Source organism: Alexandromys fortis, unplaced genomic scaffold (assembly GCF_014885135.2).
Source record: "Alexandromys fortis isolate MF-2015 unplaced genomic scaffold, M_Fortis_MF-2015_v1.1 scaffold_10, whole genome shotgun sequence".
NCBI lineage: Eukaryota > Metazoa > Chordata > Mammalia > Rodentia > Cricetidae > Alexandromys > Alexandromys fortis.
Genome location: NW_026067895.1, coordinates 20321931 through 20337697, shown reverse-complemented (window position 1 = coordinate 20337697; position 15767 = coordinate 20321931). Strand labels below are relative to the sequence as shown.

Here is a 15767-nt window from a genome sequence, read left to right as displayed (position 1 = left end):
GTTCAAGCCTCAAACCAAAAGCAAAAAGAAATTGCAACATTTACCTTCACTCAAAGTGATCCAGACTAGAAACAGAATTTGAGAGTGGAGTTTTTCATGCCCCTTCCCTCCTATCCTCTCCTAGGAGCCTCTTTTGCCTCCTGATTGCGCTATCAATTTCCCTCACTTTCCGAAATAGCACAGTTTGCATCCCATTCTCAGAATGATGGTGTTAGGAAGTGACTCTGATTTAGCCGAGTGATCAGACGTGAATGCCTTAAGTAACCCTTCACCTGAGGCTCGGCTGGGCTACGTCTGCAGCTGAAAGGCAGAATCTTATGCACTGTGAGGGAGGAAATATTTTGAGATACGTGTGAAAAACTGGAAGAGGGAAACATGAGTTTTAGGGCCCACAAACCCTCCCCTCTTCTGAGGAGAAACAGCACTGGCAGTGTCTACTGGGGGTGGTTTATTAAGTCAGGTGTCTGTCCGTGCTACCTGGGTGGGTAAGACAGGAGAAGCAGGATCCAAAGCCAGCTTCAACCACACAGCAAAGTCAAGACCAGGCTGGGCTATGTGAGACTTTGTCTCAAAAAAAAAAAAAAAAAAAAGGAAGGAAGGAAGGAAGGAAGGAAGGAAAGAAAGAAAGGAACCATTGTTTTTAAAGGAAAGATAAATTGTCGGTCAAGTGGGTAAGCATAAAGAGGGTGTTGGGGAGCACACATGTACACATGTAACCTCAACCTCAGCACATATGTGAGGTGGAAGGATTCCAAGGCCAGCCTGGCTGTATTAATTTGCTTTCTGTCTCTGTAATAAAACACTGACCAGGCTGGCGGTGGTGGTGCACGCCTTTAATCCCAGCACTTGGGAGGCAGAGGCAGGCAGATCTCTGTGAGTTCGAGACCAGCCTGGTCTACAAGAGCTAGTTCCAGGACAGGCTCCAAAACCACAGAGAAACCCTGTCTCGGAAAAAAAAAAAAAAAAAAAAAAAACCACTGACCAAACCAATCTGGGGAGGAAAGGGTTTATTTCATCTTACAGATTACAGTTCCTCATCCAGGGAAGCCAAGACAGGAACTCAGTGCAGGTGCTTAAAACAGAAAGCATGGAGGAAAGACAGTGACTACTGACTGGTTTATTTCTCATGGCCTACTTGGCTGCATTTCTGTTTTGTTTTTGTTGTTTTGATTTTTTTTTTTTTTTTTTTTTTTAAGACAAGGTCTCACAATGAGCCTTGTCTGGACTGGAGCTCACTAGGTAAACCAAGCTGGCCTCAGATCAGCCTGTCTCTGCCTCCCAAGTCCTGGAATTAAAGGTGTGCGCCACCACTCCCAGCTGGCACTTTTCTTATACAGCCCAGGCCTTCCTACCCAGGTGTGGCACCACCTGCAATGGGCCAGGATAGCTGTACTCATGACCTGTCTAGAAAATGCCCCACAGATCAGTCTGATGGAGGCACTTCCTCAATTGAAATCCCTTCTTCTAGATTTGCATCAAATTGATGAAAACGCATCAGCACGGTGCATTATATAATAGCAAGTTTAAGGCCAGCCTCAGCTTTATGGTGAGACTTTGTCTCAAAAGCACTAAGAAAAAAAAATAATGATACCAAATGTTGGAGGAGACTGCTCCGTTTGTCCCCAGCCGCCCAGGCCCAAAATGACCACACAGAAACTATATTAATTACATCATTGCTTGGCCTAATTAGCTCAGGTTTCTTATTGGCTAGCTCATATGTTGAATTAACCCATTTCTATTAGTCTGTGCATAACCATGAGGTCGTGGCCTACTGACAAGGTTCCAGTGGGCTTTAGCAGGCATCTTTCTCCTCTGTCTGCAACATGGCTTCTCCCTGACTCCGCCTACTTTCTCCTCTATCTTTGCTTGGAATTCCTGCCTTGCTCTATTCTGCCCTGTGATAGGTCCAAAGCAGCTTCTTAATTAACCAGTGGTATCTAGTGGGGAATCCCACATCAACCAGATATACTATTGGTTTTATTAAATCGCAGATACTCTCTTTTTGCAACTTCTTAGGAGGCTGGTTTGTTTATCAGCAGAGGAATGAAGTTCACAATAACTGTGGCATCGAGATCTACTACCAGACAGACATGCAGAGCACCTCGGAGAACATGTTCCTGGAGCTTTTCTGTCAGATTATCTCTGAACCTTGCTTCAACACCCTGCGCACCAAGGAGCAGCTGGGTAAGAAGACGGTGGGGATTGAGGATCCTGGAGACCGTAATAAACAGCTTTTGTGCTCAGCAAACACTCCCCGCCCAGAGAGTCACATGGCATTGTGTGTGGAGCCTACTATATTTAGAGGGACTTGTGAAAGCCTTGTTTCTAGGGAACTGTTTCTGAAAGACGAGAAGTTAACATCTTGCAGACACAGGAGCTGTTGTCGTTCTTTTTCTTTTTCGTCCTCCTTTAGAGCCTCCTCTTCCTCTTCTTTTCTTTTTTGTGAGGAGGATTGAACCCTGTCTCCTCCGAAGGTGCTAGGCAAGTCCTCAGCACTAGTGTTAAAGCGATTCTTAATGAGATGATGCCGGATTTCCAGAGGGAAGAAAGGATGCTGAGAGTAGGCTTGTAGGTAGGGAGGTGGGAAGCAAGTCCTACGGAGGAACTTAGCTTTGCCAAACTTTTGAGTTACCCGAGGGCAGGTGTTATCGCTTCCTTATTCTGTATCCCAGGCACAGGGGAAGTAAGCGCTTGCAGTTGTAGACTTGGAGATCTGGCAGGTTTGATGGACAAGGCAAGAAGTTCACCTTGGCAGATGAAGGCATCACCCTCCACTACTTAGACAGTTCTAGGCCATTCTGGGCAACATGAGACCCATCTCAAAAAACCAAACAACAAGAACAAAGAGAAGCTCAAAGAAACGACTTGGAAGAAACATTTTGAAAGAATGTGGGCATGTCTCTTAATGCCCTATCATTTTAAAGTCACCCCCATGCTAGGTGCTGAGCATGGAAAATGGACATGTCATGGATAGTCCTTCTTTTAAGGAGCTCAAAATGGCTGAGCTATAAAGGAGCAATTATGTTTCAGTGTGGTGTTCCTGTAAGAGCATTCAAACAGCAAAGCCCCTAAAGATAGTAAGTTCCCGAGAGTCCAGGGTCCCAGACTGTCTTTAGTGGTAGATCTGTGCAGAGCTGCGGAAGGAAAAAGCCAAGAGCTAAATGGAGAAAGAGTTGGGGACGTTAACTGTGAGGGAAGGTGCCTGGCAGCCTGTGAGGACTGCGGTTGCTTAGGGTGGGGCATGATGACCGTACACCCTGGTTGCTGCAGTCTGACGTGCACAGGGCTGCTCACTGTCTGCAGCTGCCTGTCGTGCCTCACACATTGTTGGCAGCTGAGGAGCGGAGCCTCCACATTGCCAGGCACTCTCCGGCCAGTGTCTACAGCCTGACCTCCCGAGCACTGTGCCCACTGATTGACAGATGAGAATGCCCGAGACCTGTACATGCTCTGAAGCACTGACTCACTTAGCACGTTCTCCAGGTCTGGTGTTAGAGCCGCAGACTGTGATTGGTGCTCCAGGGCCACAGTGGTGCCTATTGGCACCTAAATGAGCCCGCCACCAGTTATACACTGGAATTCCATTCTGGCAGGGCAAGGTGGCCTTCTCTGACTGCAAAGGCTGCTACCTGGCAGCATCTAGGCCCAGTGATATACATGAGACATGAAAGACCACCAAAGTGGGTGAGGACAAGATCTTTGCCCTGTAACAGCTGGACCCGGGTTTGCTGCAGGTACCCAACTAGAGGAGCATGTCCATGTGCCAGAACATGGAATTCTTGACTACTCATAAAGAATAGACTGAGACTGTCCAAGATGCTTTGAGTGCACCTACTGCGTGTACAGTGGCAGGCATTGGGTGCTAAAAGCCACCAGGGGTATGCGTAGCAATTTGCTGTGCACCAGGAGGCCTGGTGCTACTTTGACATCACGTGGTGATGGCTGGTGCATCACACCGCGGCATCCATGGGAAGTCTGTGACTGCCGAGAAGAATGGGCAGTTGACTGTCCCAATCAGAGATGTAGGCCTCTTCCCCACAAACCTGGCCAGTAGTCCTGTCTCTGTGTTCCATAGGAAATACGGTGTTCTTGACTGCCACAAAGTCACAGGAACCTTGGACACCAGCCACTGAGAGTTTGCTTTATTTGGGCAGCTCCTCCAGACACTGCCATATACAGGCACCCAGGACCCCACTGTGGGTCCCTTAAGGTAGCACCCATCCACCCACCTGTAATAGTTCCAGAGGAAAAAAATTCACATGAATTTTTCTTCTTCTGCCTACTAGAGCCTTGTCTACAACTAAAACTTTCCCATGGTAACTTTGGTGTTTGGGTTTCACTATTGAACTTGAGCAGGAAGATGTAGGTAGAGTGGCTTCAACTAGACAGAACAAAATAATATAATGTCTGCAAAAGATGGGAGCTGGGAGGTAGAGCGTGTGTTGTTGGAGGGGTGTATAAAAAATACACAGGCTATCGATAGAGCCGTGTCCTCCTGTTGACCCTGTCCTAGAGAGTTGGCTTTCCTAAGCTGGTCCAGGAATAGATTATCAAGGAAATGCATTGTAGAGCCAGGGTCGTGTGGGGAACTTAGATGGTAAAGCGAAGGAGCTGGGACTTGGCTGAAGCAGCTTAGACAGGAGCAGCTGAGAGTCACAGGGCGAATTTGGAGGATAAACACGGTCAGCCTCCAGTTTCTGTTCTTCAGTGAGCCGTTAGCTTTGTCTGAGGAAGAAGACAGTGTCTTAAATGGTCGTATTTCTTCCATGTGAATGAGCGGAAGCAGATTTTATTTGCTCTGATCCTGACTGGCCGTGTGTGCGCTTCAGGCTACATCGTCTTCAGTGGACCTCGCCGAGCCAATGGCATCCAGGGCTTACGGTTCATCATCCAGTCCGAAAAGCCCCCGCACTACCTGGAAAGCAGAGTAGAAGCCTTCTTACTCACCATGGAGAAGGTCATAGAGGACATGACGGAGGAGGCCTTCCAGAAACACATTCAAGCATTGGCCATCCGTCGACTCGACAAGCCAAAGAAACTCTCTGCCGAGTGTGCTAAATACTGGGGGGAGATCATCTCGCAGCAGTACAATTACGACAGAGGTAATGTACAGAGAGCTCCACTGTGGCCCGTGAGTGTAAGATCTGAGAGCATCAAAACCATTCTATGTGGTATTCATCTCGTAGGTCTTTGTTTCAGCATTGATTTGGCAGCGTGGTGGGATGGCAAGTCTTTTTAAAAAAAAATGTTCTTTAAAAATTATTACTTAGTTAATGTTACAACCATTTCCTGCTAGAAACTGTCTTCCCCAGAAGTAAAGCTGGTCTCTGTCACATTAGCTCCCCTTTCTGTCCTGTCAGTGTAGCCTGGGACTCTAGCACTGGCCCATGAGCATCCGTCTCCCTGATGTGACTGGGGGAAGCATGCAGAGTAAACATCCAAACAGCAAGGGCCTCCCCTGCACAGTTTAGGAATCTCCAAAGATCCCCACTGCTTTCAGATGTCAAAGAGCTATGTATTGGAGCGTCCTGTGTGTCTGATTCCGTTCCCGTTTCAGTACAGAAGGTTAAGCCAGGAAGCCGAAGCACACTAGATGTCAGGAGATGGTTTTATTCCTGGCACCACCAAGCTGACAGTCTTGACCAATCACCCTTATTTCTCACTTTCCTTATCTATGTTTTTTGTTGTTGTTTGTTTGTTTTTGTTTTGTCTTACTATTGAGACAAGGTCTTACTACATAGCCCTGGCTGATCCGGAGCTTGCTCTGTAGACTGGACTAGCCTCAAACTCATAGAGATCTGAATTCTGCCTGCCTTGGTGTTTCTTTTTTTTTTTTTTCTTTTGTTTTGTTTTTCAAGACAGGGTTTCTCTGTAACAGTCCTAGCTGTCCTGGAACTAGTTCTTGAAGACCAGGCTGGCCTTGAACTCACAGAGATCTGCCTACCTTGACATTTCAAGTGCTAGAATTAAAGGCTTGCATTACCTTGCCTGACCTTCATCTGTGGTTTTTCTAGCTGTTGGATCTGCTCATGATATTGATGGCTACTGTGTTTGACCATTTACCGTGTGCCTGACATCATTTGTCATATGTCACCTTCTTGGTTGTCATTATAACTGTACTAAGTGGTCGTTCCCTTTGATCTCCAGATAAAGAAACTGAGGGTTAGAAACTCAAAGTGACTGGTTCCCGAACCAGATCTTAACTACTGTAGCATAGGCAATTACTTTACTTGGCATCTATCCCCTGCCTACTTAGCAGATGGTGGCTTTAAAATGTGGATACCTGGGCTGGAGAGAAGAGCAGCAGGTGTCTCAGTCTGAAGTGGATCCCTAGAACCCACAGGTGGAAGGAGAGAGAGACCCAGCCAAAAGCTGTGCTGTGACCTTTACAGACACACAAATGAAAGTAAAAGTTTTTAAAATCATGGCTATCCAACAGGCTTAGAGTGAAATGTATTGCTGTTCAGTGCAGTATTTTAGACTGTTTAATGTAAAAATATTAATAAATTTTGCCTGGCTACCTTTTCAGATAACATAGAAGTTGCTTATTTAAAGACGCTTACCAAGGATGATATCATCAAGTTCTACAAGGTCAGTGCATTTGTTGTCTGGATTTTATTTTATTTGCTAATTAGTATTTGTGTGTTCGATGTGTACTGTGTGGGTGCATGCATGCCAAAGGCAGGGCAGCTTGCAGAAGTGGCTTCTCTTCTACCATTGGGTCCTGGGTTGTCAGGCTTGGCAGCAAGCGCCTTTTCCCGCCTGAGCCATCTCATTGGCTCCTGAGTTTGGGTTCATATGAACTACCTGCTGTGCTGTGTATTGAACTCGTTCACCCTGGAAGCGTTTTTGTAGAATTAAGGATTTGACACTTTGACCTGTTACCGTTAGATAGAGTCCTCTACGCTTCAAAGGCCGTAATGGCTCTTCTGGCTTCCAAGCCCCCATTTCCAGGCTCTTTTTCTGTCTTCAGCTTCTACCCTGCTGTTTAAACAGCATTGCCGAGGTTTTCAGTGGGCAGGGAGAGTCCTTAGTTCATTGTCTACAGGGCAGCAGCAGGAGCGGGTACGGTCTCTGACTACACTAGGACTCAGGTGTCCCGCCCCCACCTGTCGCACGATGAATAAAAACCCGGCGACAGATAGATATTGGGGTTCAACCTGAAGGTCAGAAAAGCAAAACAGCCAGCCACTGGCTCTTACCTCTGCCTCAGTCTGAAATGGCGATCCTGTCTCCTCCCATTTTATAATCTCTCTAGGGTTGGGATTAAAGGTGTGCACCGCTGCCACCTGGTTTCTATGGCAAACTAACGTATGCCATAGAGTTCAGTTCTCAGCAACCACATGGTGGCTCACAACCATCTGTAATGAGACCTGGCACTCCCTTCTGGCATGCGGGCGCACATGGAAGGAATGCTGTATATATAATAAATAAATCTTTAAAAAAAAAGAAAAAAGAAAAAGAAAAGAAAGGCTTGCTAAGGAAATGGCAGCCAGCGTGAAACCGTTTCAAGTTGACAGTGCACTGTGAAGAGGGATCAAGAATAGAGCTTTGATGTCAGGTGTGGCGGCACACACCTGCAGTAAAAGGGGCATATGGATGTAGCGCTGGCTGCTCTAGAACTACTATGTAGACCAGGCTGGCCTCAAACTCACAGAGATCCTCCTGCCTGCCTCCCGAACGCTAGGATTAAAGGTTTGTGCCAGCATCACTGAGCTGAGACCCTGTGGTCGTTGTTGTTGTTTGTTTTTAAAAAGAATCTTTGGAAGCAAACTTTTTACTAGAATAAGAACTTCACAGGCAAGGCATTCCATTGTACTGGATGCAGGCCTGGAAGCTTCTAAAAGAAGTCAGAGCAGCCTTGGGAGGCTAGTCCAGGCTCTGTCAGGGCTGGGGGTAGGGGGCAGGGTAGGACTTGCTACACCACAGCAACAAGGCTTCCTCTTAAATACCCAGGACCGGTTTTATGATAATTGTCCTCACAGCTGTGGAGTGGTTTGGTTTGTCTTGTGTCCTTTCCCCTCTGAGAAGCAGACACGTGCCATCGGCTAAGGCACCAGGGGAAGCTTCATCCCAGCGATTATTCCTTTGGTAGTAGCAATAAAGGTCCAGCGTTCAGGAAAGGTCAGGAGCTAGGAGAAAGATTTGCTGTAAGCAAAGGGAATCCCTGGAAAGAACCTGGAGACACTAGGAGCACGTGCAGGCTGTTGACTCGAGCACAGCGTTTCTGTCACCGAGTCCACATCATTACAATGAGCCGCATCATGACCCTTGCTGAGAATAATGTGAGTGCATGCAGGAGGCTGCCACATACAAGGCAGGACTCAGCAAGTATTAGTTTCCTATCCCTGTGATAGATGAGAAGCCACGGCTCTACCAGCAGACCCCTGGTACAGAATTTGAAAGTTCTTAGAGATCTAACAAGGGTTGTGATTGTCCTGAGTGAAGATCACTGGAGGGGCCAGCATAGTGGCGCAGGCCTATGGCCTTAGCACTGGGTAGGCTGAGGCAGGAGAATTGTAAGCTCAAGGCCTGCCTGGGCAGCATAGCAAATCACTCAATTCCCTTGGGCTTGGCTTCCTCATCTATAAAATGGGAATAACTCTTGGCCGTGTTAGGGGTGGGTATAGCCCCATGGTAGAACATCTGCACGGCATGTATGAGGTTCTGGGTTAAATTCCAAGCATCACAAAAAGAGAATTAAGTCTTGCCTGCCTCCTGGAATCTTATAGAGTAAAATCATGTGAGAGTAAAGGAAAGAAAGCTTCCTTTTGTACCTAACGTGGTGACTGACTCTTCAGATCCTCCGAGAGAACTTCACTCTTAACAGCCTAACAGGGTGACCTTGGTTTTCTTTGTGCATAGGAAATGTTGGCCGTGGATGCACCAAGGAGACATAAAGTATCCGTCCACGTTCTTGCGAGGGAAATGGATTCTTGTAAGTATTGGATGCTGACCTTCTAAAAATTCCATTTCTAATCCGATATTGAGCCATATGATGGCTGTCCCTTACCATGGTCACTCACCTTAGAGAGCAGCAGAAAGTGAAGATATAAACAGAATGTCCTAGGGCAAGGTCTGCTCTATTGAAGCAGAAGTTCAGGCAGAGGGGAATGGAATGGTGGAGAAAGCCAGTACCAGTCTGGGCACCATCTCCAAAAGTGGCTGTAGGGAAGGTCTGCAGGTGGGCTCACCTGCATAGTCCTCCTCTCCGGCTTTCCCAGGAAGCCAGAGCCTCAGAGTCTAATCAAGTCAGACCTGAGCACTAGAGCTGCAGAGGCCCAGGCTGTATGGCCTCGGTGACGTCAACATTGAGCGGGTGCTGGGACAAGCACTCACGCCGTGCAGCAAGCAGCTTGGGAGGACCTGAAAAGTGTGCCGAGGGCTTGGTGTGGTTTATTTTTCAATGAACTAAGTCTAGCTTAGATTTCTTAAATAGCTCTTGTTGTAAGTGTGAATAAGGCATGAAGCTTTGGTTTCCTTACAGGTCCTGTCGTTGGAGAGTTCCCCTCTCAGAATGATGTAAACTTGTCAGAAGCACCAGCCTTGCCACAAGTAAGAAACATTAGACAGGGTCTGAGGACTTCTAAAGCAGGGCATTCATCAGAAACCTTGGAAACCTAGAGGTTCAGGTCTTCTCGAACGCCCCATCACTCAGCCTCTGCCTTTGTCTGCCTTTGCCTCTGTTTTCTTTTGTTTTGGGTTCATGTAGCTCAGGCTGACCTGAAATTCATTATGTAGCTGAAGCTGGCTTGAACTCCTAATCCTCCTGCCTCTGCTTCATAATAGGTATGTAAGTCCCTCTCCTGTGTTTGCCTCTGGTCTGGGCTGTCTCACTCTGTACCAAGTCATCTCCAGCCATGTCTTTCCCAGATTTGAGTAAGGAGTGAGAATGTCTGGCCCTTTCCATAGTGCCTCTTTATTTACTTACAGGGTGAGAAAGCGGGCAGTGTCATTAGGCTTTTGCTGGGTGTTCGAGTCAGCCCATGTGAGAGCCAAGAGTTCCATCTACCATGGGCCTCTACAGACTCATTTGTGACCCTCTGACCCAACTTGGGTCTATGGGTATCTCCTTATTGTAAACACCACCACCTCCCCGCCACCTCAGCCTACCCCCAAAAGCTGATATATTGTTTAGTCTAACTTTTAAATGTAACACACTAAAGAAAACTTTTTTTCTTCCTTTTCAGCCTGAAGTGGTTCATAACATGACAGAGTTCAAGCGTGGCCTGCCACTGTTTCCCCTTGTGAAACCACATATTAACTTCATGGCTGCAAAACTCTGAAGAGAGTGGATACGTTCCCGTGTCTTCTGAGGCCTGGGAAAGCAATCTTAACCACTTGAGTAGTTTCTGGCTTGCTATTAGAGAGACAAACAGAAAAGAGTTATCAGACATTATTATATAGAAATGTTAAAAACCCAAAGTAATAAAATTATAAAATCTTATAGATGTAGAATATTTTTAAAATACATGCCTCTTAAATATCCTAATTTTTTTCCTTTTTAGTCCTAAGAGAAATTCCCCTACATTAACTGTTTAATATGAAGAAGGATATCCCAACAGAATCTTTCTTCCTTATTCTGTAAAATAGTCACTTGTCTCAAGAAACCAATTTTTTTTTCTAAAAGGCTTCAAACCATTTAGAAATGATTACCTTTTAAAGAACCGACCCTCAAGTCGGCTTCCTATTTGATAGTTTCCTAAATCAACAGAAAACTTTACATTTGGCAGATAATGCACAAAGCAATGTCATGTTCTTTTATTAGTGAATTACTGATTATCTAAGGCATGGTTTTAAAGTTTTTATAAAATTTGGGTATGTTTTTTAATCTTCTTAGTCAAATGCTGGAAAGCCCTAGAACACCCGATTTACAGTGCTAGAAACACAGATTAACCTTACATCACAATTAGAATTTCTCAGGATTCCTGTGGGTTTTCTCATTGAATTCTGTTGGTGTTTCTGGTTTTCGTAGTTGGTTTGCGGTGTTCCATCAGCAGACAGATGCGTGCTTCTGTGTAGAGGGTGTGAGACGTGTTGTGCTCACGTCAGCTGTTGTCACCCCCCTTGACTCCTGGGGGACATTGCCATCAGTGTGTGAACTAAATCACTGGGAGCAGATGCAAAACCACAACTGCACTCCTAGGCAGCCAGTCTCCAAAAGACTCTAAACTCCCTGCTGCTTCCAGTCTCGTCTTGCCTTAAGTGATATTTTTTTGAATATATGAATATAGACATACAGATGATGACTGGAGTTGGCTTTTAAAAACTATTTTTTTCACAGGATACTATTTTAGGTGAAGATGTTACTGTAGATTCAACAGCTGTTTTAAAATATTTGCTATTATTAAACCTTGCTTCAAGAACAAGCGTGGCTGTTTCCACACACAGGCAATAGTAGTGGGAAGGGCTCCTGTTTGCCCACCGACTCAGGCAAAGTACAGAGTGGCGTTTCCAAGAAACATTTGACTGCCCCATACGACTTGGTTTGCCAGGATTCTCCGCTCTAGAGTCTTGGCTTTTCACAGCTTACGTTTTCATATTTGCCACTTTCCAAATAACATGAACTTGGGCGGCTGTGGAGGCCGCTCTCCCCGTGGTGCTGCGACAAGACTTTTATCCACACGTTTTAAGAGTCTCCCGGTGAGAAACCTGTCCTTGTCTGTCCCATCAGAAGGTGTGAGTCATTCTTTCCTTCTCGTCTGAGCAATTGGCCAAGCAGCCGAGGCTGACTTTGAACTCTCCTGCTCCTCCTGCCTCCACCTCTCAAGTGCCGGGATTTGGCGTGCGCCACCCTGCCCAACGAGACTATGCAGCTTTTCATCAGACTGCAAAGTATATACGAGACGAATCTAAAACTAGTCCTGAGTGTTTGACTCCATCACTGTAAAAGCAAGTAACAGTCTGCTGCCTTTTCTGTGAGCGATCATGTGCCGTTGAGTAACTTGGCTCCTTTCTAGGAGATGGGTACAGTTATAAGCATGTCTTTTGTGTGAGAAAAGGCACTTGAAGAGACCGGAAAACAGTCCCATGTCGTCTTCATGAACCTGCACGTGGTGTTTAGTGTGCTCCCGAGCTCCTGTGTGTCACTTGGCATCCTGACGGGTTCATCTCTGTGGGTCCAGGTCATGGTCCATGAACAAGAGCAGACTACCCAGACAGAGACTGCCATGTTCTCAAGCTTCGCAAGTGAGATTTGTGAAAAAGTTACAAGTTCCCAGAGACTTTAAGAAGTCTTTTTAATCAGTTGATGTGTAAAAGCATGTGGCACTGCCAGTGTGGCGGGTCCTAGGGTTACCCTGTTTACAATAAATCTCCTGAACCGAAACTGTGTGCTGGATCATTTCATAGTTTGTGTGAAACAGTGCCCACTCTGAGCCTTCCTCGGCGTTCAGCTCTCACAGGATTTCTTGCTTCTGCTGTTCTGTTGCAGAGAGCAGTGAATTTGTGCATGTTTGTGTCCCTACACATACATGTGCATGTGTTGGTATTGTGTTTGCTAAAGTAGCTTTGGTAAGCCAGGAGCCTCGGTGTGGGCGACCAGAGTCCTGTTGAGCAGTGCCGCTGACACAAGACAAGAGCAAGTCACACAGACAGATAAAAATGGAAGGCTTGATTATCTGTTCTCAAAGAGTTCATAGTTAAAACCCTTCTCCCCAGTGCACACACCCAATTAGAGCAAGAAATTACACCGATTTTACATTAATATTCTAGGAGATACAGAAGGGAACCAACCCTTCCCCACTCAACTAATATTATTTATCATGATAACAAAATGGAGAGGAAAACCAGCCTAGGATTAATAAGAGTATTTTAGGAAATACTCTGGGAATTTATGAAATAGATACAGCTAGCATTTAATGAAGGAGTGCACACATATCTCCTTAGGCCCTCACGAGAACACCCTCTCTAGTCAGACTGTATGAGGTCCTAGGCAACACAGATGTCAGCACTGGGAAAATGTGAAACTCTTCATGGGCAACATGGTCAGATGGTCATTAGGGATCTCCAGAGTCGCTATTCACAAGGAGCATAGATGATGGACGAGCCAGGTCAGCATTAGCAAACCAACTGTGTATATACAGGCAGCGGCGTTTAAATGCTTCACTAACTTGAAATATGAAGAATTTCAGGGTAAAGTTACCAGAACATGGAAACTACATACTAAAAATGTAACCAGATGCAGCTAGTTCTCAACCAGGTCGTGGCTGTGCAGGCAGGGAGAACATGGAAGTCACCGGAAGCCTCCAAACGGGCAGCATGGAGATTTTATTCTTAGACCTCACAGCAAAACCCTGTCTTGGAAATAAAAAGGGCAAATGGAGTTGCTGTGGTGGCTTATGCCCAACAGGTAGAGTCAGGCAGATCTCTTGAGTTTTAGGCCAGCCTTGTCTGTGAAGTGAATTCCAAACTAGCTGGGCTATACATTGAGATCCTGTTTCTAAGAGGGTGGAAGAGTGAACAAAAAGAGATCCTTTTCCATGAGGGTTGCCCTAGAACTGAGGCTGGCCTCCATCCTTGACCCTCGTGCTCAGATTGCAGGCCATGTGGCTAAGAAGTATGTTCGAAAAGGGGGAATTTAGAGTTCATTTACTTAGGATCCTTAATGGTTGGCACACACAGATGGGCGTAAACAGTTTCTCTAAAGTTCACATGGATGTGTCTTGAGATACTGGGACACACTTGAGGTGAGAAACACAAATCCCAGGCTTTGTCCCCAGCTGGGTCTGGCTCTGCATGCCTGTAATCCCAGCAACTGGGAAATTGGAATTGGAGAGGCGTTAGAGCCAAGGATAACATAGAAAGGCCACATAGAAAGAATCTGTCTTTAAGAAAACAAAGAAAGCCTGGCGGTGGTGGCGCACGCCTTTAATCCCAGCGCTCGGGAGGCAGAGGTAGGCGGATCTCTGTGAGTTCGAAGCCAGCCTGGTCTACAAAGGGAGTTCCAGGACAGGCTCCAAAAGCTACAGAGAAACCCTGTCTCGGAAAAACCAAAAAAAAAAAAAAAAAAAAAAGACAAGGAATCTGCCCTGAACTCTTGTGGCACAGCTGAGTGAGTATGGATATCTAAGAGGCTGGAGGCTGGAGTTAGGCTTGGGCGTCTTTCCCAACAGTTCATCTCCTGGGACTCTGCGATCAACTATAAAATGTTAGTTATTTTTAATTTATTTTAAAGTAACTGTGTTTATGTAAGTGCATGTGTGTCTGTCTCCTCAGGTTTTTCCCCCCTTTTTTTTTTTTTTTTTTTTTTTTTTTTTTTTTGAGACAGGGTTTCTCTGTAGTTTTGGGAGCCTGTCCTAGAACTTGGAACTACCTCTGTAGACATGTAGACAGAGATCTATCTGCCTACTTCTACCTCCTGAGTGCTGGGATTAAAGGTGAGAGTCACCACTGCCTGGCTTCAAAAACATCTTTTTATTGTCCTGGGGTTTCCAGATTAGGTCATGCCCCATCACACCTTTTAAAAACACACAGCTTTTTTTTTTTTTAATATATTTTGTTTTTAAATTGTGTGTGTGAGGGGCTACAGCACCAATGTGGAGGTCAGGATAACCCAGGATTGGTCCTCTTTCCACCGTGTGGGTCTCAGCAGGTCCTTCTTGCCAGCCACTTTTTTTTTTTCTTTTGGAGACAAGATCTCGCTGTTTATAATAGGCTGGCCTCAAACTCACGGAGATTTGCCTGTCTCTGCCTCCCACTTGCTGGAATTAAAGGCGTGCGCCACCCTGCATGCCTTTTTTTGTAGTTGTTTAGATGTTGGTCTCGGATCCTGTTGTGGTCCTTGTTGAACTGGTCTGGGGAAGGGCGCTATTGACGGTGCAATGCCAGCACTGTCCGCCAGAGGGAGAAAGAACACTTCTCAGTGAAAAGTGCTCCATACAAAACCTGGTTTCAGTGCCAACTCCAGTTTATGTAATAAACCAGTCAGGGCAAAAATGTAGCAAGACCCAGAGGTTGAGGCAGGAAGATTGTAAGTTTTAGTCTAGCTGTGACTACACAGCAAGACATCTTAAAAAAAAAAAAAAAGTAGGTGCAATGATTCTTGGTCCTGTTTGCCCTCCATGAAAATTGTCCTTGAAAAAAATGCTAGGAACTGGCTTAAAAATAGCTTGTGGCTACAAATGCATCTTAATTTATCTAATTACGTGAAACTTTATCTACAGGAAGTTTCCATGTTAGGCTGTCAAAAAACAGACCAGAAAAACTTCCTGAAAAATTGGGACCCTGGGGCTGGAGAGATGGCTCAGAGGTTAAGAGCATTGCCTGCTCTTCCAAAGGTCCTGAGTTCAATTCCCAGCAACTGCATGGTGGCTCACAACCATTTGTAAAGAGGTCTGATGCCCTCTTCTGGCCTTCAGGCACACACACACACACACACACACACAGAATATTGTATACATAATAAATAAATATTAAAAAAAAAGAAGTTAAAAAAATTGGGACCCTGGCTGGGTGGTGGCCATGCACACCTTTAATCCCAGCACTCAGGAGGCAGAGACAGGCGGATCTCTGTGAGTTCGAGGCCAGCCTGGTCTACGGAGTGAGTTCCAGGACAGCTAACTGCTAACCTGTCTCGAAGGTAAGTGGAGATGGTCAAAGAGATGTAGTTGAGAGTCTGCTCAAGAACTTTTGCTCTGTCCTATCTTCCCAAGGTGCCGCAGCCGCGGCTGTTGGACAAAGGCTGCAGCTAAAGATAGCAGAGAGGCTCAGGGGTCCCTCCTTTTTTTTTTTTTTTTTTTTTTTTTTTTTTTTTTTTTTTTTTTTTT

At 45.8% G+C, this 15767-nt stretch overlaps 1 protein-coding gene across 2 annotated transcripts in view; it reads left to right on the top strand.

Annotated features, from left to right (window-relative positions):
* The window catches only part of Ide (insulin degrading enzyme), an 89294-nt gene extending 76966 nt beyond the window's left edge, over nt 1-12328 (top strand). For both annotated transcript variants that reach the window (XM_050158744.1, XM_050158734.1), the window contains exons 20-25: nt 2017-2184; nt 4830-5102; nt 6530-6591; nt 8866-8938; nt 9488-9555; nt 10191-12328. In XM_050158744.1, the coding sequence (XP_050014701.1) occupies nt 2017-2184; nt 4830-5102; nt 6530-6591; nt 8866-8938; nt 9488-9555; nt 10191-10286 (740 nt within the window). In that variant the 3' untranslated portion in view covers nt 10287-12328. The remainder of the gene's footprint in view (nt 1-2016; nt 2185-4829; nt 5103-6529; nt 6592-8865; nt 8939-9487; nt 9556-10190) is intronic.
* The last annotated feature ends 3439 nt before the right edge of the window (nt 12329-15767 follow it).